Raw genomic sequence first — 14,003 nt, forward strand, 5'->3', positions numbered from 1 at the left:
ACATGGTGGAAACTATTCTTACTCTTAACTTTTTAGAGAATGAAGCTTGTTAAATATAAATAAGGTCATTTTTTGGCTAAGCCATTTCTGCAAATGTGCAAGAATGTGCTACCAACCACAGGTGAGGATTTGGATCTTTTACTTCAGAAAGAATATTACTTATGGATATCTTTTATTGTGGCATTATTCTTTCTACATGTTAGTATTTTTGTCTTTACAAGTTCTTTTTCATAATACATATGACCAATGTTAAAAATGTGCTTCTTACAAAGTTATGTGAAATCGAAAGTTTTGAAGATAAAGTTGACATTACTTTAACACAATATTTTAAGCAAAAATAATGATTTTTCAATGTGATAGGATGCTTCTCAATTGATTTTCACTCTAAAAAGCAAAATCAAACTAAAGACTCCATACAGACATGTCCTCTATAGAATCCGAGCACACAAAATTTGTAATTCACGATTAAACCTATACCAACAAATGCAACTATTGCGACAACAAAAGAGAATAAAGTGTAGTATGCTACTATCAAAACCTCCTAAATCAATATAAAAAAAATAAATCTAACTCTAAGAAAAAAAATCATGGATAATAAAATAAAAGATAAAATATAACCTCAAAGAACAACAAAAACTAAGGGCCCATAACTATCAACCCTAAAAAGGGAAGGAGAATAAGGCTTATTGACAAAAAGAAGGTGTCCCAATGAATGGAGGTGAGAAGTGTCATGTCTTTATAGTTTCTTGTTCTAGGATAAATTTCTCCACACATTTACACGTTGATTGCCTTCTTTGAGTCCAACAAAAGCATGAGAAAGATGATAATTGAAATGATGAAAGGTAGAAGGCTTGGCCAAGAGCACCATTGCAACACCAAGCTTTGGAGGTAGCATTCTCATGCCGAATAATCTGTCCATTTCATTTGCTAGATACCTGCAAACATATCAATGATAAATAATGTCAAAAGAAATATGAAAAGCAAAGTGGAAAAGAAGAGAATGAATGAAAGATCCAGTGCAAGAATCCCCAAGACACTCAAGTTGGATGAACACCAAGAGCATTGAATATCCCATTGTGCTTTTGGCTTAAAAAATGAATAAAACAAAGTTTACAACCCTAGCTGCCATATTGGACAAGGTTTTCCCATAGAGGACACTTCCAATATGAAGGAAAATTTGGAATTAAAATTTCCTTTATTCAAAGCATCTCATCAAATGCTATGAAATTGCTTAACCCTTAAACTGTCACTATATTTGCTTCTAACCTAGGCTCCCCCTGCTTTGATCTATGTTGCAACTATTAAAACTTTAAATTAAATGAATTTGGGTCTTAGAGAGGCTAGAAATATTTAATCTGGTCCAAAATCCAACACAACATATCTTCAAGCAAGTCTTGGCTCGATATCATTACTGAAAACTGCTCAAAAGTACTAAAACCGCTGGAACTCCTCCATTTTAACTCTGTTTTAAATGAAAATCGATGCATCAATCCTTAATGCAAAATGCAATGTATATATAGAATTTTGAATCTTTTTATAATATGGATGCATGCATGAAAAACTATACTTAAAATATAATGCTTTTCATGTATCACTAATAGCAATTTGCTTAATACACCTCTTATACCTACAAAATTTCAATTCTCGTAGCTTACAATCCTTTTAATCTCGTATCATGGTCCATAAACCCAAGTATGTCAAAGGTTGGGATATAATGTCACATTCCGTTATGGAGTATGAATTGTATCATTAGTTAGTGCCAAACTAGGACATGATTTGGAACCTTTAATTGCCTATATGTCAAAATAACTAGTATCCAATTTAATCAAATACAGTAACAATTATACCCAATCTGGATCCCGTCTTGACATTCCTATACACACATTTCATTGGATCTAAAAAATAAAATGTAAGATTAGATAGGCTTATTCACTTAAATAATTTGTTTATGATATCAATGTTTTTGATTCCCCTCTGACATCCACAAACTTTCAATTCTCGGTAGCCTGCTCTACATGAACAAATATAATGCTAATTGAAAAATAAAAATAATAATACAACCTTATATGACAAGGCACATTCTTTATAACTTTTTAAAGTTTAGATCTCACATAAACTGATGTTGATGTACGGTAGTTAGTTCAGTTTCATGTGTGTTATGAGTTTTTTTTTTCAAAATCATCCTTGACTTGTATATAATTAACCTATTGGTCCGTATCTTATTGTAATTGGCAAAGTTCAACATTAAACAACTATAGTTTCAAGATACTTCACTCCTTTGCATTTTAATCAAGTTTAACAGTCTCACCATAACATGTAATAGCCAAAATCCGTTTAATCATTTGCAAACTTGTGTCAATTCAAGTAAAGTTTCAGGTTATATTTAATGATACATTCAAAGAAAATGACGTTTTGTAAAGACCATGATTTGTGACTTGGTTTTTAACTAGTATTTAAAACATAGGCTGTGTGTTATAAAATAACATTTTTCTGTGAATAATTGGGGGGAGAATGCTTTCACCTTTTTTTTGAAACAAAGTTCTATCAAAACTGGATTTTTCACAAATCCAATTTTAACTGTTAACTAAATGCACCTTAAAAACCATTTTGAATGCAAAACACTGTTTTTTGTTTCATGAGTTCTTTTTGTCTTCAAAAGGTAACACAATTGGATTTCAAATTCGTTTAAGAAAAGATTAAATGAAACTAAACATTAAGACTAAGTTCAAACACAACATCGTTAGCAACAATAATATGTTATAGTTTCATGTATATACCTAAGCAAATTCATGGAACACTTGAAATCTTAACATTTAGAATAGATGTAGTAATATATTGTTATTGCTGCCTAACGGCCCCAACGTTAAGATAGATACATATGATAGTAATATATCGGTACTACTGACAAACAATAAGCACGAAGAATTAATAGGCGAACTACTAACATCAAAAGATGGGTGTATCAATTAAGGCTGAATAAGGAAAAAGCGATATTTTTTCTTTTCCCAGCAGCTGCCGAACTTTCTCCCACCCAGATTTTCCGACAACACGATTCGGAACATCACATGCTCCCTCCCATTCCCTTCTTCGTGTGAAATCGTGAGTCAGAAGTCAGATCCAATCGAACACCTCGCTCTCTCTCTCTCTCTCTCTCTCTGACGAGGATCAGGGCAGGTCGGGATGGAGGACCTTCCGGAGGAGCTGCGGACGCCTCCGGTGTCGTTGGTGTCCCTGGTCGGTCTATCGGAGTTCCACCCGACAATCTCGAGCTTCCTGCACTCAAAACAGCCACCCATTAACTCCCTCGGCCTCGCTGATTTCTCTAACGTCTCCTTCGTCGCCCGCAAGCTCAAGGACCCCCTCTCTTCCGCCACTGCTCCGCCTGCCGGCTTCCTCAAGCGCGATTGGCTCTCCAAACGCCGCACCCGCGTCCCTTCCGTGGTCGCCGCCCTCTTCTCCGCGGATCAGGTCTCCGGCGATCCCACCCAATGGCTCAAGGTCTGCACAGATCTTGAAACCCTAAAGTACGGCCTCTTTCTTCCACGCTTTCCGGGGATAATTTTATGCTTTTCAATTAGTAATCTGCTGCTTAAACTTTGACGAGCTCTTAATTTAGGGAATGCAGCTATGTCCTTTACATGATTACTTGACAGTTGATTGTTCTTGATTATTTGTTGTTGTCCTCTGCTCCTTCAACCACCTCTGTGTTTTTGGACGTTCGCAGAAGTGTGATCTCTGGGCGGAATATCAAACTGGTTGTGGTGGTGGTGCAGCCGACTATCAGCGGTAAGGAGTATACTGATCCTGAAGCCATTGATGCCTTCTTGTTAATTTCTACTTCTTCATTAGCTCTTACTAACTTAAAGCATGGTAATTTGTATTTATTTATTTGAATCTTCAAGCCTGAGAAATAGTCGTCAAAATTTTCATGCTCTTTTTTCTTTTATTTTCATAGAGCATTTTTATGTTCATATACCGATCCAGTGAATTCATTTGTATTTTCTTGTTTTCGTTTATGCATCTTGTAAGTTTTTCTTTTTTCCGCTGCAAGCGGGCTGGGGAGAACCCCCTTCCATTTATTAAAGCAACGAAAGAATTAAGAATCATCCAGCAAAGCAAGGTGAAACCAAAAAGAAAAAAATTATACATCAGGCTCCACCTGGGATACCAACAAAGCTATATCCACAGATTGAAAGGAAATCATCTGAAGCAACCAGTTGGTTGAGTCTATATCTAATACAGGAAACCAGAATCCATAAAGATTGATGCCCGGTAAATGGTAATCTTTCCTGCAACAACCTCTTCCATCTCACATTATTAGTTTTAACTGCAGCAGAATGAATATGGGATGGGATAAGTTTCAGGCTTTGTTCAAGAAGATGAAGCTCTCCGAGAATGTAATCATCTTGAGCAGTCTCCCCTTCTGTCCAGACAACACAATCATTGTGACACACAACAAACTGCAAAACTTTGTCCCTCTAATCGGCAAGGAGACAATTTCAATCGTCCAACCTGCATTTGGTTTAGATAACCAAGTAGGAGAGAAAATTTTGGTTCTGACCCACAATTTTAATGCATCTAGCTTCTGAGCAGGCTATCCAATGTTCAAGAAAACTTCAGAGCACGTCTGCCACACTCCACACTCAACCTGAGAAACAGGTTTAACACGGTCTTTGTGAAGACCATAGTTAAAAATCAGTGAAATTTTCCAAATGAAAATATTGAAGCAACACATCCATCACCATTTCCATTTTTTGCAACAAAAATTTTTCCTTTTCCACCAGGAAAACATACTCCCAAAAATGCTTTGGGCAAGCATAATATCCCAAAGCCTGATAAAACATATATCTATATGCTCTTTGACATAGAGCAAGCGAATAACAAGTTGTCCTGATCTTCTGTCGCTGATTTGCACATACTACATTGCGATACAGGCAACACTTCTAATTGTTGCAAGTAGTATTGTCACAGAAAATGCGTTTTATTAAAAAAATCGTGAAAAACAAGTCATCCGTATAAAACGTGAAAAAAACGTGTTTTAAAAAAAAAACTCCAAAAAATAAAAAAACACGAAAAAACACGTATAATACACATCCTTTTGTGTTTTTTCGCATTTTTATTAATTTTTATTTTTTTATAATTTTTAGGATTTATTAAATGTTTTAAATTTTTTACAAATTCACGGAGATTTTCCTGAGAGATTCCTGAGATATACAACTTTGCCGTATTATACCCGAGAAATTCCTTGCTATATAATACCCGTGTACGTTTTTTTGTGACAATATTTGCAACCAATTTTCTGTTAAAAGTCTCCCAAAACTCCCAATAAATGAGCATCAATTAGCTTGGGAACACATCTGGGGATCCAAATGTTCTGATACCAACTGATCAACCTTTTAAGTTTTAACTCTAATCTCTTGCCAAAGCTGAGCTATGGATGAAATTGCACACCCAGTCCTATTCCGCACCAAAACATCAGGTCCAACAGATAAATTCATCCTTAGTGCATCCAATACTATTGAGTTGTCAAACTGTAAAGCATCACCATTACAGTATCTGATAAGAGCTTGCTTAATTGAAAGGCCCCTATCATTGTCAATCTGACAGAAACTTTCAGCATCAATTTGATCTATTAGAACACAATCTCCAAGGCTCAATGCAAAATTTAGCAAGAGACATCCCTGACGTTCCAACAAATCTAAGAACTTATCTATTTCCAGACCCTTACAGAGCTCTTCTAGGTAGGGAACATGTACTTCTTTATTCTACATTTCTATATGCTGCAATTGACCAGATATTTCTGTCTACAGAACTTCACCCATTGATTATCTTCGGTTAAACGTTTCAGGCCAAGAAACAAAGACAGGCCTTGTTAAATTCAGTAATTTTCCACAAAGTTGCAAACCTACTCCTCCTTCATCCTTAGGAAGGGACAGAATTTTCTGTGATACAATATGAGGCCAACAATATTCTCAAAGTTTCCCCAAAGAAACTTAATAAAAGTTAAAATGGTTTGTTGAGAGATTCTCTGTTGTAAGTTAACCAACTATAACATGGCAAGAAATTCTCTAACTGTGGTGCTATCTACTGAGGACCAATTTTTCGGTTTCGCCTCATTAAAAGTCCATTTGTTGGGTGAAAATGAAGCAGCATATAAATTCTTGTTCTTGTCTTTTAGCTTTACGTTTCCTTTAGTGGCTTATTTGGTGAAATTGCATAATCAAGAGCTTGATGCTTCTTTACAGATGATGTTAGTGAAGATCAAATTACTGCATTGAGAAAACGTGCTGAAATTGATCCGAAGTGCCTCATGTTGTTAGTTCAAAATGGGCCTGTGGAGCTGAAGCAGTCTCTTGTTAGGTTTAATTGTCCTAATTCATCTTTCATATGGTTCATAATAATCTTTTGACATTATGATTTGCATTTTTGTTTTGTATTATTTAATTGTGTTACACATATTCTGCAGATTAGGAAACCTTTTTGCGGAATTGGCCATTGCTTATTATAGAGAAGAAGGACGGCGGATTAAAATTCGTATTGAAAAAAAGAACTTCAATTTTGCTGAGTTGCATGTCCGGTATTGCTTTAAGGTGTGACCTTTGCTGTTCCTCAAAATAAACCTTTGTGGTTCTTGGTTCCCTTTTAGAGGCAAAGGAGCAACGTCGATTTCTTCTTTGTAATGTTATAGCCTTCTAAGTTGTCTGGTTCTTAAAGTGCGTGATTGTTGTTTTGTCTATTTTGTTGTTGGCTAGTAAAAGGGTGAATCAAAGCACTCAACCTGCCACTAGGTGCTCTATGATCAAACTAGCACTCTGACCTTACTAAGATCAGAAGTAGGAAGCTCACTATCATCCTCATCCTTAACTTCCCAGGGCTCACCATATCCCTTTTTTGCTTCTTCCATTCTCTCTCTCTCTCTCTCTTTTCTCCCTTTTAGAGCATAAATCATGTCCATACATTGTTCTCACACAGCTGCTAGCAGATCTCTGGCTATGCATGGGACTACATTATCCATACCCTGCTAAATGGTGTTTTAGCTGGGAGATTCCTACTTGTGTGCCTTTTTCACTGTACTTGTAAACTATCTCAACCAGTCATTTTCTTTCACACTTGCACCACTGCCAAACAGGGGTCATTTGAAGTGATATCTTTAAAAAAATAGAAATCTATGATAGAAGATAACATGTTATGCCTTTCACAGTTGAAATAGGAACCTCTCACTTTTTTTTTTCCCCTCCCACATGCAAATCTAGCTTCAAATGGACATTGTTTTTCTTCTCAAAGGCAAAAGCTCTATCATGCACAAACTCTAAGAGTGTCTGAATGGTCGGATGTGAGAGATTTTATGACCCAAATTGGGAAGTAACAAATTCGATATCATCCTCGTCCTTCACTTTGTAGGGGTCACTATAATCCCGTTTCAGCATCTTCTATTTCTTTTTTAGATTTTTTGGCATTTAGATATATATTGTCATATCACAACTCCTGGCAGATCTCTAGAGGTGCATGGAGCCCCATTGTCATGTGTCTTGGCCAAAGGGGCTTTAGCCAAGGGATTCCTGCATCAATCCTTTACTTTCAAAAACTCAGACTAATTTACAATTATCATCCACTTGAGGGCCCCGTTGACATGTGGAGTTGTTTGCAGTTATACCTTCTAAAAATAGTAAAAATTTATATTCTAAGTGAAAGATTTTTTGTCTTTAGTAATAGAAATGATTGTCATGCAAAAATAAAGAAACCCCTCCTTCGACCACAACCACAAATTTACAAATCTAGCCTTAAATCAGCATTTTCTTCTTAAAAGTTACAAATTCCCCCCACGGCCCTGAACGACTCCTAAGAATGTCTAGGAGATGAGTGTAAGGGTGGTTGTACAACTCAAAATGTCATATTTGATTTCCTTTTCTCGTGCCACTTTTATATTGTATGATAAGGGGAAAATTGCATTGTCTCATATGACAAGCTGGTATTACCATCAGGTTGATATAGGGTCTTGGACCCTTCTAACCAGGGGTGTAACATAACACTAATAGAGTGGAGGACGTTTACATGTTAATATCAGACTGCTTAACAAAATTTCAGGAAGCAGCAGATAGTTTGTGCCTGGTTGCAATCAAAACTTGTACAGAGGCAATCAAATAATACAGTGTCTATTGAGAGCATCGATATTTAATTCTTTGGAAAAAGATTGACAATTTGCTGTGAACATGGTGGTGAACTACTTAAATAATGATTGGGTTGCACATAATGACTCTTGTTATGCCAAGCATTACTGTTTCTTTAGTCACAGGTAGGGAGCTTTTGAATGCATTATTTTGCCCCAAAATATTGCATCACTTAGGTCAGAAGCATGTTCTTAGCCCCAAGGACTTGTCGTTGCTCTGTTGCAGAGTAAAGTATGAACATACTTATTCAAAGAATTAGTTTTTCTTGTGATCAGATTAGCTTTTCTTTGGTTAAACAAATTCATGGATTTGATTCATTTGTATCTTTGATACTTGTCAGCATTCACACTTGAAAGAACACGATGAAAATCCACCTGCAAATGTTAGTGAAGGTTTTTGTTTCCAAGATTAATCGTATGGAAGAATTGACTAGATACTTCTTCTATCTTCATATTCATAAATCTTAAACGGGCAATTAATTCAACAATTAGGACAATGTGCTTGCCAGTTGGCACTAATCTTGGAAAGGTTTTTCTATATATTACTTGTCCACAATATAGTGTGTATTAAACTAAAATGGTAAGTTCGTGTCTCCATCTTCTGTACTTCTTTTCTTTATAAGACGTATTATCTAGCACTTTCTTTTCGTGCAGTCATGTAACTATTATGATGATAACAATCTCAACACTCCATTTCTTGTTTATTTATGAGTGAAATCCTCTATCTGATCTACTTGCGTGAAAAACCAGGCGGCAGTGTATGCAGAATTTCGAAGAGATTGGGCTGAGGCACTGAGATTTTATGAAGATGCCTACTTTGCTCTGCATGAGGTATTTGGAAGCTTCTCAGCTATTGCAGTTTTTAGGTGTTATGAAGACCTACTTTACTAGCATTAGTCTCATTTTTGGAATATCACCAGTCAAAGCTTTTATTTTTAAATGCTGGATGTGTATAAGCTGTTCTATGATAATTTGTTTAATGAAGTGCCAACAAGAATTTTTTATCTGAACTGAATTTGAATCTTCAGATTTGTGCATCTCAGTATGTGTTACATATGTTTTGATCATTTTGATAATCTACAGATGATTGGAACTTCAACACGGTTGCCACCGATTCAACGGTTGGTTGAGATAAAGGCAGTGGCAGAACAATTGCATTTCAAAGTGTCAACTTTGTTGCTTCATGGTGGCAAGGTTGTGGAAGCAATTACATGGTTCTGGAGGCATATTGCATGCTATGAGAAGCTTACTGGAGTTCCAGAAGCTGCTTTCCTTCATTGGGACTGGATGAGCAAACAATATTTAGTGTTTGCTGAATTACTCGAGACAAGTTCTGTAGCCATCCCTACCGCTGTTCCTTTGCCCTTAAGCACATCAGAACGACCTATCACTGAATGGGAATTCCAACCAGCACACTACTATCAAGTTAGTGAAATCTTCTTTTGATTGACCTGAACTAATGGATTTCCTTTCTGTAGTTATTATAAGCTCCATTTAGGAACATATCTTTTGGCTACTATTGCTTGTTTTTATTCCATTCTGATTTCAGATCTCGTTTAGGTTTAGTATATTTTTATTAGTTTGGGTTATTTTCCCCTCAAGCATTTGTCACAATAAATCTTGAACTTTGATATGTGCATTCATCATTGTATCTGACACACACTTATGTTTTACATTCCAAAGTATTTCCATTTATTGGCCATCATGTCAATATTTTGTGTGGATTTTTTTTTTTTAAACAGTTAGCAGCTTGTTGCTTGAGAGAAAAGAGGGGTGCATTTGAAGTCTCCCAATCTGTATTACAAAAGCCTGAATATCATGCAGAAGTGCTGGCAGTTGAAAATAGTGCAGATTCTGTTGTTCCTTCTTTATATGTTGGCCAATCTACATGGTTGGTTGAGAATGGAGAAGCATATGCTACACGACCGTAAGTCTTGTGAATCTTATAGCTACTTAAGTTTTGTCTAAACTTGCAGTTTACCTCTTTATCTATGCTTTTGCAGTCTCACTGATTCGGAGTATCTGGCTTATGCTGTTTCTGAAGGGAAGAGATACCAGGACTCATATGAAATCGTGGCTCTACTAACGAAGTCCTGTGGTCTATACAGTAACCTGAAAGCTCAGAGGATGGCCTCTTACAGTAGCCACCAAATGGCTAGGGAACATTTTGTTGTAGGTGATTTGGGTAAGGCTAAAGATCTGTTTGATGGTATTGCAGGGCTTTACAGACAAGAAGGTTGGCAAACTCTGCTTTGGGAAATCTTGGGTTATTTGAGGGACTGCTCTAGAAAACTTGGGCTTCTGAAAGATTATGTAGAGTATTCACTTGAAATGGCTTCACTGCCTATAACGTCTGGAAACCATCCAGATTCTCTTGGCTTGAAAGATCAATATGGGCCTGCAGGTCCTCCAAGTCTCTCCATGAAGGAGACCGTACATGAAGAAATATCAAGCATTCTGAAAGGAGAGCCTACATTGAAATTGAGTGGTGACCAAAGTTGGATAAGTCTAACCGAAGATCAGCCCCTTCATCTTGAAATTGACCTTGTTAGCCCATTAAGAACAGTTTTTCTGGCATCAATAGCTTTTCATGATCAGTCTGTTAAGCCTGGAGCCCCCACTTTCCTGACCTTGTCACTTATTTCATGTTTGCCTCATCCCTTTGACGTTGAGCAATTAGAAATTCAGTTCAACCAACCTGCATGTAATTTTGTTGTTAAAAATTTAGAAAAACAGTCAATAGCAACTCAAGGACAGGAGCTTCGAGTTGAGAATGTTCCAAGTATGACTCTGGTTCCATACAAATGGGTACGATTAACATATGACATCATACCTGGTAAGGTGCAAAAGTCTTTTCTTTCTCTCTTTTATTGATGTTCGCTTTTAAAACTGAATCTGATTCTTTTTGGTTATTGCAGCTCAGAGTGGCAAGCTTGAGTGCATATCAGTTTTAGCAAGAATCAGTAAATATTTTACCATTTGCTTTCGTGCTGAAAGTCCTGCATCAATGGAAGGTCAGCCTCTTTGGAAATTTGAAGATAGAATAGAGGTTCTCCCAACTAAAGATCCTACTCTTTCATCCATCGGTCAGAAGGTTATTCAGGTGGAAGACCCTGATCCTCTTGTGGATCTTGTTTTGAGCTCTGCTGGCCCTGCACTTGTTGGTGAGATTTATCCAGTCTCTGTATTGGTCATCACAAAAGGACATAGGGTCTGCTCTGGGGAGCTGAAAATAAACCTTGTAGATCCCAGGGGTGCCTTAATTACACCTAGGGATGTTGAATCATTCTCGTCTGAAAATCACGATGTCGAACTTATTGGTATCTTGGTGTCATCTGAACTCAAGGAACCCCGACCAAATTCTGAAGTTACAGAGAACAAATCTCCAAATGTTGAGAATGTCAGAAAAGTACAACAATCCTTTGGGTTGCTTTCAGTGCCATTTCTAGATGTTGGTGAATCATGGTCCTGCAGACTTGACATCAAGTGGCATCGACCTAAATCAGTTACGCTTTATGTTTCTTTGGGCTACTCACCTAATAGCTGGGAAAGTACGGCTCAGAAAGTTAATGTACATAAGAGCTTGCAAATTGAGGGCAGTGTTGCTATTGCAATCAGTCACCAGTTTATCATGCCATTTAGAAAAGATTTGCTTTTACTCTCAAGAATTAGACAGGACACATCATCTTCAGGTCATTTGACTACACTTGCCTTAAATGAAAAGAACATTCTTCTTGTGACTGCTAAAAGTTGTTCTGAGGTACCATTGCAACTGACCTCTGCCTCTCTTCAAATGGATGACAAGGATGGTGAAACATGCATTCTAGGGCATGCCTGTTCACCTGACCATGTTCTTGTATCCAACTGCAGTGACCCAATGTCATCTGAACTTGTTCTGATGCCAGGAGAAGAATTTAAATGGATCTTTTCTGTCTGTCCACTTAAGGAAGTTATGGGTATGCCGATGGGGACACTCTCTATTGGATGGAGAAGGAAATCACAGTCAATTGAGTCAGAATCCTGTTCTGCAATGGAAATTGTTAGCAAACAAAAACTCCCAGATGTGAATGTTGAGAAGGCAGTGGTGGTTGTGTACTTGGATTGTCCACCCTATGCAGTACTTGGTGTACCTTTTTCATTCTCTCTGAGGATTGAGAACCAAACAGCATTAGTTCAGGAAATCCAATATTCCTTGTTAGAAACCCCAAGTTTCTTGATATCTGGATCACACAGTGATGCTGTCTTTGTATTGCCGAATTCTGAGCAAGTTCTTGCATATACACTGTTGCCTTTATTTTCAGGACACCAACAATTGCCTCAGATTATAGTTACTTCAGAAAGATATTCAGCAAGGCTTCAAACATCTGCTTCATCTGCCAGACTCTTTGTTTTCCCCTCAAATCCTCAGTTCCAGTTGGGCTATGTTAGCAAAAAGGGTAATAATAGTGAATCATAACAAGAGATTGTGGAAGTTACCTGAAACATATTTCCTTGCCATTATGACAACTTTGTGACAAGCTTGATATGCCAGACTCAATTTAACTCTATTAACAGAGAGTAACATGGTGGCAGGGTTGATGTGCTAAGACAGGTGCTTTTGTGGCCTTTTGCAGTCATGGTCATTGACACATCCTGAAAAAGTTGGCCCAAACAACCTAGGCGAATCATATCCATCTTCATAGATTTGAGCGAATGTGGAATTGATGCTGATATAGGTTTGGGGTCATCTGAACCTGTTAGTACATGGACATAGTCTTATTTTATGTGAATCTTGGAGCTTTTGTCTTAGATACATCTTTCTTGATTGCCAAAACTTACCCGAGAAGGATATACCTACCATAGTCCATAGCTCGAGAATGAAGCTGATGGAAATGAAATAGCTTCTAGAGGTATGTGGCTCCTCAGTAATTCTTTTTGACCTGCTTCTTATGCATCATAATGATTTCTTGCCCTTGAAGCTGCAGAGATATTTTCCGTTTCTTTCCTTTTGATGGCTTGAGTTCGGGTCTTCTTTTGAAGGGTGCTGAGCTAATTTTATCAGTTCGTAAATCTAAAAGAGCTGGCATTGGATTTTAGATGGAAACCTCATTATTTGGTCCTTCGATGTTATGGATATTTGTCTAACAATTGCTGATTGCGCAGCTGATACGGGGTATGAAACTACCAGATTTCTGCAAACTGACTTGGCATGCTTAATCGTGCTTATCGAGTAGTCTGATGACAGAGAGAGCATGGTGTTAAAGATCTCATGAGTGGAAAGGACCTCGACTAAAAGAATGCCTGCAAAGGCTATCCATTATTCAGCTTTGCCTTTGCGAGTTTACCTCAAAAGTTACCATGCACTTGAGGGAGCATGAGACTATTGAGTTGGTAGGGTCCGGGAAATTGCTCTTACGCATTTGACGTGTCAGTCTGCTTAAGATGTCATGTATATTCTTTTCAATTACTAGTCGACATAATGCGGTTGCACAGAAATCGAAGGAATGCCCATTGTCTTTATGTAGTAATATCAACAATAGTGTCATGATTCTTTGATTTCATATATTTCAGTCACATGGGCGTATTAGCCATGCTTTACTTCGATCTTCTTTAGACTCATTCAAATCCAATGTCTTAGGGTCTGAATTTGAAAGTACCTTGAAATCGCCCAAAGTGTGTAGTGCGACCGGGTGGCAAGCCCACTCGTGAAAAAAGGTTTGTGTTTTGAATTCTCGTGGTTTCTGTTAGGCTTTGGTGCACTACTTTATTGTCTTGCGAACAGTGGCAGATGATAACAGTAAGTTTTTCTAGGTCTTAAAGCAGCTCTGGATCCTGTGAGTAGGGGCAAAACAGACTT

The 14,003-nt window shown here is 37.4% G+C and overlaps 1 protein-coding gene across 5 annotated transcripts; it reads left to right on the plus strand.

Moving 5' to 3' along the window:
• The first annotated feature begins 2,997 nt into the window (after positions 1–2,997).
• On the plus strand, positions 2,998–13,744 carry LOC116255484 (uncharacterized). Of its 5 annotated transcripts, none has more exons than XR_004172874.2 (10): positions 2,998–3,524; positions 3,725–3,786; positions 6,246–6,360; positions 6,467–6,590; positions 8,918–8,998; positions 9,251–9,592; positions 9,910–10,094; positions 10,171–11,003; positions 11,086–13,056; positions 13,126–13,744. XR_004172874.2 is itself a non-coding variant. In XM_031631323.2 (9 exons), the coding sequence occupies exons 1-9, from the start codon at positions 3,181–3,183 to the stop codon at positions 12,621–12,623; spliced, it is 3,624 nt and encodes a 1,207-aa protein (XP_031487183.1). In that variant the 5' UTR covers positions 2,998–3,180; the 3' UTR covers positions 12,624–13,744. The 5 variants fall into 5 exon arrangements, 2 of the variants coding, with proteins under 2 accessions (XP_031487183.1, XP_049934158.1); XR_004172873.2 differs by having other exon boundaries at positions 13,132–13,744; XR_004172875.2 differs by having other exon boundaries at positions 13,310–13,744.
• Positions 13,745–14,003: the final 259 nt, after the last annotated feature.

Source organism: Nymphaea colorata, chromosome 6 (assembly GCF_008831285.2).
Source record: "Nymphaea colorata isolate Beijing-Zhang1983 chromosome 6, ASM883128v2, whole genome shotgun sequence".
Taxonomy (NCBI): Eukaryota; Viridiplantae; Streptophyta; class Magnoliopsida; order Nymphaeales; family Nymphaeaceae; genus Nymphaea; species Nymphaea colorata.

Excerpts from the sequence above, each read along its gene's own strand:
- LOC116255484 (XM_031631323.2), top strand. The coding sequence starts at position 3,181 with ATGGAGGACCTTCCGGAGGAGCTGCGGACGCCTCCGGTGTCGTTGGTG. Across the intron at positions 3,787-6,245 it reads GGTGCAGCCGACTATCAGCG|ATGATGTTAGTGAAGATCAA; the intron begins GTAAGGAGTATA and ends GCTTCTTTACAG. Across the intron at positions 10,095-10,170 it reads GAAGCATATGCTACACGACC|TCTCACTGATTCGGAGTATC; the intron begins GTAAGTCTTGTG and ends ATGCTTTTGCAG.